At 43.2% G+C, this 15,541-nt stretch overlaps 1 protein-coding gene across 1 annotated transcript; it reads right to left on the minus strand.

The window, feature by feature from the left end:
- Positions 1 to 2,006: 2,006 nt before the first annotated feature.
- On the minus strand, positions 2,007 to 2,936 carry LOC116502453 (transcription factor Sp5-like). The gene has a single exon (XM_032208342.1). The coding sequence runs from the start codon at positions 2,823 to 2,825 to the stop codon at positions 2,007 to 2,009; it is 819 nt and encodes a 272-aa protein (XP_032064233.1). The 5' UTR covers positions 2,826 to 2,936.
- Positions 2,937 to 15,541: the final 12,605 nt, after the last annotated feature.

A 15,541-nucleotide genomic window follows, 5' to 3' on the forward strand; every position in this document is an offset into this window, starting at 1 on the left:
CAGGCCACACCTACAGAAGAAGTTCCAAAATTTTTTGAAACCCACCACTGCCCTCTTGCAAACTGATGTATCGATGTGTTGATCAAGTCCCCAGAAATCACACTCAACTCAAAGGGAACTTTATCTGAGAATTTATTTAAAAGTGTATTAGACAACCCATGCCACATTGGCTCATTGTTTCAGAGATACTTCCTTACCTAATGGAGAAACCAAATGATTATTGGCAGGCAAAAAAAACCAAAAACAAAACAGTGGGGGCAAGAGCAATTTCCTGACAGCTTCCCCACTGACTTTTGTTGTAGAAAGTTGGAAGGAGCATTGGAAACGATGATCACATAACCATGGGCTGGCTGCAGCTAACTTTGGCAGCGCAGCAGCACTGAAGCAGACACAACTTTACCACATTTCAATCAGGAGGAGTCACGAAACCGCATTCTCTCATTTGAGATACATCGATTCACAAACGGTCGCCCTATGATGCACTATTTCATCCAGTTGAAGGTTACAAACAATCAGAGACAAGATTTTTTAATAGTACCGGTATATAGATTCATCTATGTGGGTCAACTCTGTTTTGTACTTGCTTCCAATTCTCAAGATAACCCAAGGCATTAATTTCCTATTAACTTCCATTTGGTGCATGCATTTGATTGTTTCTATGGACACTTTCCCTGATCACCATTAGGCTCCTTATCCAACACTAATATTTTGAAGATGTTTTAAAATAAAATAAAAAAGCTAGTTGGAAATTGACATGCCGCAAAGCAAAGCACTAGTCTCTTTTATTTCCCAAAGCTGCCTTCAGGTCTAATAACCACATTTGGAAAATAAAAATACTTTGCATTGCAATCCAGTTTTCTGTTAGAAATGTACTCTTGAGCCTAGATAAAAGAACAACATCACTCCTCCCAAAAGCAATCTAGGGCTATAAGGAACATAAGGTGAGGGAGGGGAGGTTTGAAGTAGTTGTGGGGAGTAGTGGGGAGCAACTCACCAATTTGTCTTCCAGAAATAGCAGTTTTGTGACCTGGCAGCCATTTAGTCCCATAGAGGCCACAATGTACTATCTGGCCTCCTGACACAAAAAAATTACCATATTTTTCAGAGTATAATACACACCTATTCCCTCCCCCTCTCAAAAAAAAGAGGGTGAAGATCTGGGTGCATTTTATACACTGGATACATTTTTTGGCCTCCCGAAACCCCATCCCTTCGCAAAAATGGACACACATAGCCTTTAGGAGGCTTCCAGAGTGCTCCTGGGGGCTGGGGAGGGCAAAAATGAGTGAAAAACAGGCTATTTTTTCCTCATTTTTGCCCCCCCCCCCCCAGCCTCTAGGAGCACTCTACAAGCCTCCTAAATGCTATGCATGCCTCTTTTTTTTTTTGGCAAAAAATGGGCCAGTTTTCACAAAAAACGGGCCATTTTTTCTCATTTTTTTACAACCCCCTCCCCCAGCCCCCAGGAACACTTTGCAGGCCTCTCAAACTCTGCATGCCCCGTTTTTCACAAAAAATGAGGCTTGCAGAGGGTTTGGGAGGTCTGCAGAGTGCACTAACTTAAAAAAAATTACCTCTTCAATATCTCGATGTGTTTTATATTCCAAAAAATATGGTATCTACCTGCTCTTGTTTTTATACCAATGGAATTGAGGGGGCTCAAGCATCACTGTTGACTTTAATGGACCTAGCCAATCATTCATTCTTGCTAGGCAACATTGGCAGGATTTTCTGTCGGAGACTTCATAGCATCCCACTGACCTCTAGTTGCCAGGTTTTGAGAAAACAATATGATAGGGCAATACTAGCGTTGGGTGTAAAATGAATTCAGTTGCACCTTAGCAAGGGCTCCAAATCAGCAGCTGGTAGCAAAAGTATATAAAACAACCAATTTCTTTGCTGCTATCTGGTGGGTGTCCAGATTTTTGCAGCCTAGATACCGTAGCCCTATTGTAGCCTTGCTTCCTTGACCTCATCTCTGCTCTCTTAGGCCTCTTCGTTTAACATCACTCTCGCTTGATGCCCACTGCGGCTGCTGTCACAACAGCCACATTCCGGACCCGCTTTCCCTGGTGGGTCTTGACATGCTTTGCTAGGTGATCACTGCGCATAAATCTCTTGGGGCACAGCTGGCAGCCAAAACGCTTCTCCCCCGTGTGTGTCCGAAGGTGCCTTTGCAGCTCATCAGAGCGAGTGAAGCTCTTCCCACAGTACAGCCAGGAGCAAATGAAGGGGCGCTCGCCTGCATGCCAGCGGAGGTGGGCCTTCAAGTGAGAGGTTTTGCCATAGACCTTGCCGCACCCTGGCAGATGGCAGACATGTTGCTTCTTCCTCCCTGGCTCCTCGTGGGACCTGCTGGCTCCCTGGCAGTTGGGGCATTTGCAGCGACGACAACGGCGAGCTGTACTCAACAGCCCTTTGGGAGGGCTCTGCAGGAAGGGCGCAAGGGGAGGCTGGGGACTGAGAACTAGTGGATGTCCCAGAGAGAAATTGCTTGGCTGCTGCAGGGTCCACCAAGGGGCATCATCAGTGGAGGAGGGGGCGGGAGGGACAGCTGGACCCAAAGACCACGGGCCTTGCAGAAAATTGGAGGAGTCCTGGGCTTCTGGGAAAGTATATGAGGGGTGCACTGTGGGTGCCAACATCTTGACAGGTGACCACTCCAAGGAGTAGATGGCCTCAGCCGGCGGTGTCAGCGGCAGTTCGTGGGCTGAGGCACCACAACTGCTGGCCACCATCTGCTCATGGTATGGCATCTTGGGTCGTCCAAACGCCATGGTTGTGTGAGAGCGTGATGGCACCTCATTGCTCCAGAGTTGAAACATCCCCACAGATTCATAAGACCCCGGTGAGCTGGCTGAAGAACAGGGAAGAGGAGGTGCTGCTCGGAAGGCCAAGGTGGGATAGTTGACAGTGATGTCCTCTGGAGATGAGTTGGGAGAGCGGTCCTGAAGCAGAGCAGAAAAGACTGAGCGTGAGTATAGATGTTAATCATCCCAAATCCTTAACCAACCCCCTACTCAAACTCTGTCCAAGCAAATCATCTCCTGTAGCACATTGCTAAATTTTGCACTTTGCACACATCCTCTGACTAACTTTGCCTGCCATGCTAAGGTAACCAAATGTAAGGCCATTTTATCCTCCTCCCCTCTCATACATACTGTAGATCTTTAATTTGGCTCTGTGAATGATGTTTCATCTAAGCCTCAAATTGCCATGATCTGCAATGGGAATTGGACCAAACATCTGTCATAGTCTATAAGCACAGAAGCAGTTTTCTCAAAATGCCTGGACAATGCATGTTGGTCAGCAGCTAGAACAGATCACTTCCTCTCATTCTTTAAAGGAAGAACAGGAGTCACTTGAGTTGGAAGACTAGGTCTGGTTTACACTAAGCCGGTATCTGATACTTTCGACACACAATATCTGCTTTCTGATCAAAGGGACTCAATCTTTTGGATGTTGCCAAATTCTGTTAGGCTCCTACTGAGATAAGATTCAAACCAACTGATTCCCATCCCTCAATATAATATAACTGTATGGCTAACTATGGGGGGGGGATTTTTGGAACAACACTAAATAAGTGTAGCTATGAATGTCATCCCATTCATCTTAGAATTTTAGCTTTAAATGTTGACCATATTTTTTTGTTGGTTATGGTTTTTCTAACTATTATTATGTGCTACCCAAAGTCACTATGGACTCTGGAAATTTTAGAATTTTGACAAGTATTGATATTTAAAGATATTTCAATAAATACTTGCTGTAGTTATATAACCTAACCAACAGCATTATACAAATTCTTCTTGGACAGGAATATCTATTTCCAAACCTTTGTATCTTTTTTTTTTAAAGACAAGTATAACAAGGAAGGCTCAGAGAAACAGAGCCAATTCATGAAGCTGCTTTGGTTCTACTAGAAATCCACTTCAGAGCAATACTTTTATGCCTTCAAGTTAAAAGCCTGTCAAAAGATCTGCAAGCCATTTTTCATTGCCTGAGGTTGTGCTTGGGGGAAAGATCCGAATGCAAAGCAGCTGATTTGATGTGGTGAAAAGGCTTTAAGATGATGCAACTCCTCAGAAGTGTAGAAGGCACATTTTATCGTACTGTGAGGACCTGTCAAGGCTTCAGGCCTAGTGTTGTAGGTACTTTCACTGTTTTTTTGTTTCTGTGTCCCAATTTTGTTTTAAACTCTTCCCATTATGCTGCTTTGATCTTTTAATATTGAAATATATTTAAGAAGAAGAAAAAAGCAGAGGAGACAGAATCCTAGAAGCATTTCAATTAAGCAGGAAGTCTCTACTCATAAATCCTGACTGAATGTATACAGAGTCCTCAAGTTACGACCGTAATGAAGCTTGCCCATTACAGTTGTAACAGTCATAAAACAGAAATGGACACACGATTGTGTCTTTTGGAGAGATTGTTAAGTGAACACTGCAGTCATAAAATGAACCCATTGTTCACTATAGTGCAATTTTAATAGAAACTAGAAGGGCTGATTTTTTGTAAAATGTGGTTGGGACACTACAAATGGCTGTAAATGTGGCTATGTTGCTGAGCACCCAAAATAAGGTCATGTCACCACAGCAAGAAGTGGCTGTCAACATTTTGGATCTGGGTAATAAGTTCCCTTTCCCAGGTAGGTTGTAATTTCAAATGGCTATTAAGCAACCAGCCGTAAGTCAAGGACTATCTGCATTGGAAAAAGATGAAAATCCAGACAGGAATGTTAACTGTGGTCATTTTAGAATTAAAAAAAGAAAACATCTGTTTTGTCATTTCATGGGATGATGCAAAATATGTAGCTGCATCACTCTGGGTTTAAAAACAAAGTCGCTCCTAGGATCATTCTGTATTACCTTTAAAAATATTTGGAAAAATAGTGGTGAAACTTTAGAATTAATCACCATCAAGTAGGAACAAGAGGATGAGGGATTCTGGCTCCCACCAGTATCAGGCAGCATGACCAATGATGATGGCAGTTATACAATCTCATCCAGAATTTACTGGCTTCTAGTCCCATTCTTGTTATATTGGCTTTCCTGGAGTAGCCTTAATTGTATTATATTTGGAATTATGAAGAGAGTGAAACATTTTAAAGTGATTGGAACTTTTGAGCAATTGTAAAGAAAACTGTGTGTGAGCAGGGTTGGCTACTATATTTTTCATTTTGTCATTCCCCAAAATCAAGATGCTACTTTACTATGAACTTCCTTGGTCCCTTGATTTCATGTCATAACAATTTTCTCTGTACTCACTGAAAAATAATTTTAAAAGTCATTCATCTTGCCCATAAAACCCTTGTTTTGTTTAAACGTTTCCCTTAGTTGCCAGTTCAAACCCCATGCAAAACTCTGTACGTGGCAACAAAGAAAATCTTGCTAATTCTCTTTAATAAAACCAAAGTCACTGGACCATTTCCTACTGAAAAGGTATAGTAAAGCCATAGATTGCGAGAGAGAACCAAAAAAAAGAGAATCAGGTTCAGGGATAGGAATTTAAAAGCTGAATATGCTTCAGTTATGTGCTACCTTTTAATGGAGGAGTATGTGTATGAAAAGTGGGAAATAGCTCCCATTCTTTTTTTTTAACTTTTTCAAACCTGTATTAAAGTATATCATTGTTATATATTCCTACTAGCAAGGAGGTCATTTTGAATTCATTGGAAGCTGTTCCACAGGCCACTGTTGAAAAGTTGCAAACAGGCAGGAAATGCTCCAACTAACAAAGGTTAGTTTTAAAAGGTTTTGTCCATCTGATCAACAGGAGAGTTTTGAGAATGGAACTTAAGCCGCTTCTCTCACCTGAATTACCACAGCTCTTGAAGCAATGAATATCCTATAGCAGAAAGAGTCAGGAGAATGACCAGCACTTTTTTAAAGAATATATTTTAAGCTGGCCATTTGCCATTTCTGGGAGAATTCCCTGCTGTGAAGGAACCATGCCATTCCTTATTTAAAAAATGTATAAAAAATATATCTATCTCTCTTTATACACGTGGAATGGTAAGGAGAAAAAGTGAATATCTAAAGGGAGTCTGAGGCAGGAATTCTGTGCCTGCTACTTCTATCAGCATGGAAAATATTCTTAGGCAGTTTGGGGTGTTAAGCATTGGTTTTGTAAACAGAAGAGTGTAAAACTGACCAGAAACTGAAGGATTAAGATAGTTCTTTGTTCAAGTTCCCCTTCCTTGCAATAAATAGATTGCAGCAGATAAGAGCTTGTTTACATCTAAGAGCTGGAAGGTTGGTGAAGTTCTGATTTTAAATAAGTCAGTGAGGAGTCAGAAGAAATGCTGGCTTACCTCCATCCCCCAAAAGCCAATATTATGGGTAAAAGGCAAATTCAGAGTCATTTGTGAATTGTGCAAATGGATACATGGAGAAGAGTTTGCAACTAAGCATTGGTGACAGTAATGATCTACCGTATTAGGCCTGTGGTTAGGATACAGAAAATTAGTATTTTTCCCTAATGAATGTCTTAAAGGGTTGTTGTGACTTTTTAAATTTGCCTCAATAGGCATTAAAATGTTACATTTCCCTACTCAAAGAGTGTCACCTTCTAGCTAGAATTAGATACCCAGCTAATATCTTCTAAGCTCAATTGCAGTGGCTTATCAGGTTTTGGGCAAATTCTTTCCAATAATTCAGTATCTAGCTTTTCACAAGGAGATGTGTGGGAACTGAATCTGCAACCATTTCCAAGTAAAGCTATCCTACTGAGCTGTAGTCTATTTCTAAATAGTCTTCCTGGCACTGAACAAAGCACAATAGACTCTATTTCCCACCTTCTACAATGTATATAATATACTCATTTTGAAAAATAAAATAAAAATGCAATACTTTCATTAGACATTTAAAATACATTTAGTACCCATAAACCAAAAAAATAGCACACCATAAACGTACATTCCAGGAGTCATACAACAAATATATAGTTGAAAAGTAATGTTTTCATTCAAAATAAACACAATTCTTCCCCCAACCCTTAAAAATGTCTGTACCCCAAATTAATACCACATCTGTCAACTTCTGTTTCTTTAGAGACACAAACTACCTTCCCCACTTTTCAAAATGTTCTTGCTATCTAAATCTCAGCTGAGCTCACCTGCTAAAAAAAAATCACCTGCAGTTAGGAGGGGTTATCCTTTCCTTTGGCATCTCAGCAGAGTTGCTAGAGTCCAAAGTTAGCATCTTTCTAGTACATTTCCTATTCGTTTGCACCCATTTGTTCCCTACAGTTCAGGAGCAATTTAGCCTAGCTTGAACACAGCAGGTGAAATCCACTTCTCTCCCTCAGAGTCCTTGCTTAGCAATTCCTTAAAATCAGAAGGCAGGTTTCAATACTGAAACCTTATTGGGAGATAGGGAGAAGGTAAGCAGATGTAGTTACACACAGGGAAAATTCAGAGGCTAACAGTCCTTTTAGTAAGTCTAAAAGATAATTTGCCTTACCATTTCCTACAATCAAGAAAACGCTGCATCTCCTCAGAATTTACAACTGTAACTCCACAATCTCTCACAGAATGTCAAATTAGACAGGGTGGTACACATCAAAGTGCTACAATCAGTTGGTTGTTGGTTGCTAATTACGACTTTATAGTTTCTTTTTTTTTATGTTTCGTTTCACGTTAATAAAGAATAATGATATGTCTGCGACCTAATCCCTTCAAGGCAAAATTTACTCCAGAGTTCCTCTGGGATTATCACATTTATGCGAATCCAAGAGGAAGCCTCCTTTGAGTTAATGGGATTTACATCTCAACAGAAAGATTACAGGATTGCCAGGAAAATGTTGGGAGCGCGCTCCCCCCCCCCCCCGTTCCTTCCATAGCAAAACCGCGCCGGTCGGGTATTTTAGCAGCCAAACGACAGGTGAAGTTTCCCCCAACTGTTCAATCTCCGCATCAGGAAAATGCTCACTTACTGAATTGCACGCACACACACACACACACACAGGTTCCCCCCCCCCCCGGTTAAAGACTCCGAAGGAAGCTCGAGGGGAACCCAGATGGGGGCCACGCCACTTTTCTAACCCGGGAAGCTTTCCTCCTACCTGCAGGAAGGAGGCGAAGTGGTTCGCGGAGTTCGGCACCGCCAAAGTTGCCATTGGGATCGGGGTCATCCAAACTCTATCCCCGGATAGGACTCATAAACTGAGCAAGAAAGCCAGGAAGCCCCGACGTGGCCACCTGCTTCGCTTCCCCTCTCTATGCGGAAAGTCCCCCGTCCTCCCCAACCTGCATCTTTCTCCTCCTGCGCTCAGACTCCCACTCCCCCCCCCTTCCCAACACTTTGATTTTTTGGCTCCCCGTCAGCCTATCAGGAGTGGCGATTGGAGGCGCCTTTGATGTCGCCCGAGCGAACCAATCATTAAAATAGATTGAGTGATTTCAAAGAGGGGCCTGGCTAGATCGCCTTTAAGGGCCGAGCTCCCCCGCTGGGCCGCTTGTTACGGATGCAAAAGGCCTTGATTGGGCTTGCGTGCGATCAAGAGACCCAGGCTGCTCCTTTTATCTCTTTAGAAAGGACTGCGCGGAAGACCGAGAGCGGGGAGGGAGCAGACAGGTCCCAGGCCTCAGTTGCAATCGCTCCGATCCCTCCTAGAGTCCTGCATAGCTCCCAGCACGTGGCCGGCCTCTCCAAGTGATTTTGTGTGGAGGTTCTCAGTCATCCAGGTTGTCCCAAAGGTGCTTATTCTGGAGGCAACTGGACTTCTGGTTTGGCTTCTCGTGCAAGAAGCTTCTTCAGGTCTGACATTTTTCCTCACTATCCTGTCAGAACTGAAGAAGCTTCTTGGATGACACAGGGCAAACCTCAAAGAAAAGCAACAAGAAGTCCAGTTGCCTTGGACAAGGAAGGAGGGAAGAGAGAGAGGAGAGGGAAGAGAGGAGAAGGAGAGAGGAAAGGAGAGGGAAAGAAGAAAGGGTAAAGGAGAGGATGGAAGGGGTAGCAAGAGTAGGAGAGAGGGTAGGAAGGGAAGGAAGAGGGGAGGAGTAGGGGAGAGGAAGGGGAAGAAGAAAAGAGAAAGAAGAGGAGGAAAGAAGAAGGAAGGGTAGGAGAAAGAGAGGGAAGAAGTAGGGTTGTAATATAAGATGGCTGTATACAGGATGGCAGGAAAGCAATCTCAAATATATTATTATATCTTTAGGGGAACAATGGAATTATAAATGTTAAAGGATAATGTATATAATACTAATAATATCTATGAGAAATGTATATTTGTGCAATGTATGTATATATAAGTAAGAACATTTAAAAAATTTTTTTTTCAAAAAAGTCCAGTTGCCTCCAGAGTGACCTTTGGGATCCCCAAGTGATTGTTTTTTGAGTAAGAGATGGGAAGGTAGAGAGATCATGATTGAGTGTTCCCGATCTTCACTGATGCAGAGTCCACGGATAAGCGATCATGAGCTTAGTGTATTCAGTTAACTATTTACTAAAGTTACCTTTTTTTTTTTTTTTTTAGGTATTTTATTAAAATTTATAGGCCGCCCTTTTCCCTGAGGGGACTCAGGGCGGCTTACAACCATTAGGGAGGGGGTACAATACACAATAAACGATATAAAAACAAGATAAGTAGTAAAAACACAACATGCATTCTACATTCAACACTCGGGTGGGGCAAATTAAGGACTTATCCCCAGGCCTGTTGGGAGAGCCAGGTCTTGAGGGCTGCGCGGAAGGCCTGGACGGTGGTGAGGGTGCGTATCTCGACGGGGAGATCGTTCCACAGGGTCGGAGCTGCAACAGAAAAGGCTCTCCTCCGTGTAGTCGCCAGTCGACATTGACTGGCGGATGGAATTCGGAGGAGGCCCAGTCTGTGCGATCTAATCGGTCGGAGGGAGGTAATCGGCAGAAGGCGGTCTCTCAAGTACCCAGATCCACTACCATGGAGTGCTTTAAAGGTGGTCATCAGTACCCTGAAGCACACCCGGAGATCGACAGGTAGCCAGTGCAGCTCGCGGAGGATGGGTGTAATGTGGGCGAACCGCGGTGCGCCCACTATCACTCGCGCGGCTGCATTCTGGACTAACTGCAGTCGCCGGATGCACTTCAGGGGCAGCCCCATGTAGAGCACATTGCAGTATTCCAGCCTAGAGATCACAAGGGCTCGAGTGACTGTTGTGAGAGCCTCCAGATTCAGGTAGGGTCGTAACTGGCGGACCAGGCAAACCTGGGCAAATGCCCCCCTGGTCACAGCCGACAGGTGATGATCGAGAGTCAGCTGTGGATCCAGGAGGACTCCTAAGTTACGAACCCTATCTGAGGGGTATAAAATTTGACCCCCCAGCCTGATAGATGGAACATTAGCCAAATTGTTGGGAGGGAAACACAACAGCCACTCGGTCTTGTCCGGGTTGAGTACCAGTTTGTTAGCGCTCATCCAGTTCCTAACGGCCTCCAGACCCTGGTTCATCACATCCACCGCTTCATCCACCTAGCTGGCTTTCATATCTAAGGGAGGTTTAAACTCGCCTTCACCTGGTCTCTAGGCCAGCATCTAAACCACTAAACCCAACTGGCTCCTATACACAGTTTCTATCTATAAGGAAAATATTGGGATAGACAGAGATTGAATGAATGGCACCTGCCTAAGCATAGGATTACCTTATCCAGCCTTCAAACATGCAGATCACTGCTAGATATAGAAGAAGGACTTTGCTATATAACTTTGCCACACCTAGTGATCGTCTAGAGTTGTATAACCTATATATGGTAGCCCTAGTTGGCAGCTACAATCCCAGTTCATTTCTCAATGGCTGTTGGTTTTCACACTGTTAAACACAAGCGTCCTAACTACCGGGGATGGATGAAAATTAATGCCACCAATGTCATAAATTGCCAATAGGTGGCACTATTGATGCATCGGGTGCTCTGGTGTGTTCTTTAGCTTCTGTTCATCCACTTCAGTTAGTGGGAAGTTGTTGTGAAAAAGATCATGTTGCTATTGTGCAATGGAAGCGTTTAATGAATATTAATGCACCCTAAGCAATGCCTTGTAACTGAATTTTTGACTGTCAAAGAAGTCTCTCCAATTGAAATTCATTGTCAAATGCAGATTGTTTAAGGTGATGGCTATATTGATGTGAGCACAATAGTCCTCGCTTAACAATCTTAAATGAGGCCCACAACTCTGCTAAGCAAAGTGGTGATTGCTAAATAGGAAATCATGGTACTTTGTACTTTCTAGCTGGAAAAAGATAAGACTACTCAATTTCACAGATTCAGCTTATTTTTGCCATCTAACTCTGAGTTTCTGGCTTATATGCTTCAAAACTGTGATCATGCCAGTAGCCCAGGGCTGGGAATCCTGAGCATGTTACACAAACAGATTACACTACTCTCTTGAAATTTCTATCTTTCCAACCTCTCTTCTCTAGGAGGGTGGCAGGGGAAAAATGATTCCTATACCTATAGGCACTCTCTCTTTTTAAAAAAATAAATAAAATCTGTTTCGGGTAGTTCAAAACAAACAGCTGAATGTTGTTCCACCATCCAAAAAAACCTCAAAAAATTTACGCTGGGAAATTTAACATTAAATAGTGTGAACTTGGTTTTCGTAATGTTATATTGTACTTTCTGTCAGTAACTATGCAGCCAAAATTTACAATATGCTTGAAAATCCAAGGATGGTCTCAGCTTCTTTAGGCAACAAGATAATGAAGAAAAAGGTGCTTTGGAAAATTCATCCAGAGCAGTAGTAACATTAATTTATTCATATTACTTGTGGCTATACTTTGAGTTCAAAGGTTTAAAATCCCATTACTCTGAGATTAAACCAATGCCCATACCTTGATAGGAAAGCAAAGTTACCAGGGACATTGTCATATTCTGTTCCTTTCAGACTAGTTGGCTGGAGCGCATGTGCGTGCTGGAAACCGGAAGATCATCTCCCCTCTGAGCGCATACACACTGGGTGGCTGCTTTTCTGGTTTCCAGCACGCACATGCCCCCATTATGGCACTCGGTACCGAAAAGGTTCACCAGCACTGATATATACTGTCCTACTTGATTAGTTCTTTTCCAAAATGAACTTTACATTATTTTTGGATAGACATGAGAGACAGACACTAGAAATAAGTGGGGATGTTGACTTCAACTTCTAGCTGCCATGTAGATAGAATTTCTCCAAATTTGCTGTCCCCCAAACCTGGATCTTCAGGTCCTCCTGCACTAATGAATCGATTAGAGCAGCGACAGATCCTCCAATAATGCATCTATCACTGCTCTAATTGATCCATCCACCATACTGCTGGGTGTTCTCTTCTTCAATTGCTTTCCACCTTTCCCAGACGTTCTATTGTGGATTTCTGAACGAAGCTGGGCTTTTGTATGATTTATGCAGAATATGGTCATTTGAATTTGATCATTTTTGCCTTAAATGAGAACTATGGATTAATTTGTTCTATGATCTATTAGAGGGATGGGGAAGCTAGGTTTATGTTAAGGAGGGGTTAAATTAAGTTCAAAGTATTCTCAAGAGATTTCCTCTCACCCCACCAAAATTCTAAAGTTTCAATTTTTTTCTGTCTTGCCTTTTTAAAGTCCAACTTTTGCTTCCAGAGAATATTACAGGGAAAACCATTGCCTGTTTAGTTCTGATTTTTGTAAGCATAGATAAGTCATGGAACCTTAATATTTTTCTACTTCATTGCCACTCTACCAAGTGTGTATTTTTTTTAACTCTGGTTTCTTTGCTGTTGATTATCATTTTTAAAAGGCAGAAACTTTCCTCCACTTCAAATTATGAATTTTAAATCCAGTTGTTGTACTTGTTGTCATTATATTTAATCTTAATCTGCATTTCTCCCTTTTTGTTGTTGTTCTGTTCCATGACTAAGCTTGCAAGTATTTTTGCATTTTGAGCTATCCAGAACCACCAAATAATGAAGGCTATTGGTTGATCCAGTTTTAAACCACAACTTTTCTTCCAATCTAGCCTGTCTTAAAATATATTCAATATACTTTGTATAAATAAGGAGATAATATATATACATATCTATTTCACCATGATCTATTTGGGCTCTGGCTTTCTATCTTCTCTGTAGATTTTCTATGAGGACAAGAAGGTGTTCTGAGATTCCATTTTCCTGAGGATATTCCATAGCTTGACACAATCAACATAATCAAAATGCTTTTTATAATCAATAAAGCATATGTTGTTTTATTTTTGGTACCTTTTGGCTTTCTCAGTTTACCAGCAGATTTTTTGATCCTTGGTTTTTCTGAAACAAGTGTGGGAAGTATACCCCAAAAAGGACAGTTTCAGAAACTTCACAGCACCAGAAACCTCCGAAAACAGTGCCAAGAGATTCAAGCCAGCCCTTCCCCCTTTAAGAAAACCCCAGGCAAAAGCACCAGCTGAAAGGGACACTTAAGTAGAGCCATTAAGATAAGGGAATTTGGCCAGTATTCCATCACTCAGGCTGGGGGGTGAAAATTTATGCCCCTCAGACAGGGCTCGCAACTTGGGAGTCCTCCTGGACCCACAGCTGACTTTGGAACATCATCTGTCGGCTGTGACCAGGGGGGCATTTGCCCAGGTTCGCCTGGTGCACTAGTTGCGTCCCTACCTGAACCGGGAGGCACTCGCAACAGTCACTCACGCCCTCGTGACCTCAAGACTGGACTACTGCAATGCGCTCTACATGGGGCAGCCCTTGAAGAGTATTCGGAGACTTCAACTCATCCAGAATGCAGCCGCGCGAGCGATTGTGCGTGCACCTCGGTACACCCACGTTACACCTATCCTCCGCGAGCTGCACTGGCTATCGATCGGTCTCTGGATACGCTTCAAAGTGCTAGTCGTAACTTATAAAGCCCTTCATGGTATTGGACCTGGGTACTTGAGAGACCGCCTGCTGCCAATTACCTCCCAAAGACCCGTTAGATCACACAGGGTCGGCCTCCTCCGGTTTCCATCCACCAGCCAATGCCACCTGGCTACTACCCGGGGGAGGGCCTTCTCTGTGGCAGCTCCGGCCCTTTGGAACGAACTCCCCGTGGCGATTCGGACCCTCACCTCTCTCCAGGCCTTCCGGAAAGCCGTCAAAACCTGGCTGTGCCGGCAGGCCTGGGGTTGATGAGTTCCCCTCCCCTCTCGACTTGTATGGTTGTATGATTCTTGTTTATTTTAATCATGTGTATTGTGTTTTATGTTCCCTTTTTCCCCCGTTGAGTTGTTCGCCGCCCTGAGTCCCTCCCGGAGAAGGGCGGCATACTAATAAACTAAATCTTAAATCTTAAAGGGGAATCAGGCGAAAAATAAACTCTCCAAGGTAAATCGAAACTCCCTTTTTCCTGCCTCCCTGACAGGATTAACTCCTAGGACAGGAAAAAGACCTGGGATGAAGATTAACCCAGGGGAAAAAAAACAAAATCCAGGGGAATCAGAAACACATCAAAACACATCAAGCTGCAGGAGCTTCAAAGGGGAATTAAGAATAAAAGGCTCAGAGTCACACTTCCAAGTTTGCTTGTAAACCAAGAATGCTCCAGCTGTGTCACTACTTTTCTTGCCTTCCTGAATTAAAGGATCCCTTTTCTGGCAACTGCTTCCATGTCTATTTCTTCTCAGCATCAGTGACTGCTTCCCAGTTGGGAACAAACCAGGGAAGTTTCTCCCAACACCAGTTTGGACATGTGGGATTTACCTTTTCATTTTTGGCTCTGATCTACAATAGGTGATTTTAAATATTATTGTACAAGCATCTGATATTAATCATTTGGCTGCTCATATTTCTCTAGATTTGCTGGCATAGTTTGCTTAGAACCTTTACCAATTCTTCTGCCTTGCTTGCTATACTTCATTAGTTTCTGTAACCTTCTGATGGCCAGAGTGCAGATTTAACAAGAAGTTCTCTAGTATCCTCTAAGGCAGTGATGGCTAACCTTTTCTGGACTGAGTGCCCAAAGCGTGCGCATGCACCTGAGCCCCCCAAATGCAATGCACATGCACCCCACCCCCTGCACAGGTGCCCTGGCCCCCCTTGCATGCTCACACAGACGCCCCCACATGTCCCCATCCTCTTGCATGTGCACCATCCCCCACATGCCCCCCACACCCCACCTATGCCATAGGTTCACCATCCCGGCTTTAAGGTATGTTGATGTTGGCATCTGAACAGAACAGAATTTTGGTAATTTCCTTCATTTTTTCTTTGAATACATCTATTGGATCTTGTAGCATACCAGTTCAAGGTTGGAAATTCCTTCTGAATCTGGAGATCTTTTGAAAGACTTGTTTTTTTAATGTTGTAACTTTGTGGGGGGTGTCAAACTTGATTTCATTGAGGGGTGCATCAGGGTTGTGTTTGACCTCAGGGTGGGTGGGGGGTGTCCAGTTTGATGTCACTCATGTCAGGGGCACATGTAATGACCTAAGCGCTACGTCAGCAAAAATAGGCTCCCGAGCTCCATTTCTGGCTGCGACGGCCTCCTGCAACCCTCTGCCAATGGAAATGGAGCTCAGGAGGGCCGCACACAGTCCTCCAGAGCTCCGTTTTCGCTGACAGAGGCACTATGGGCCAGTT

The sequence above is a fragment of the Thamnophis elegans genome, chromosome 2 (genome assembly GCF_009769535.1).
Source record: "Thamnophis elegans isolate rThaEle1 chromosome 2, rThaEle1.pri, whole genome shotgun sequence".
Lineage (NCBI taxonomy): Eukaryota > Metazoa > Chordata > Lepidosauria > Squamata > Colubridae > Thamnophis > Thamnophis elegans.

Bases quoted from the DNA above. Each gene is read 5' to 3' on its own strand.
- LOC116502453 (XM_032208342.1), bottom strand. From the start codon at position 2,825: ATGTTTCAACTCTGGAGCAATGAGGTGCCATCACGCTCTCACACAACC.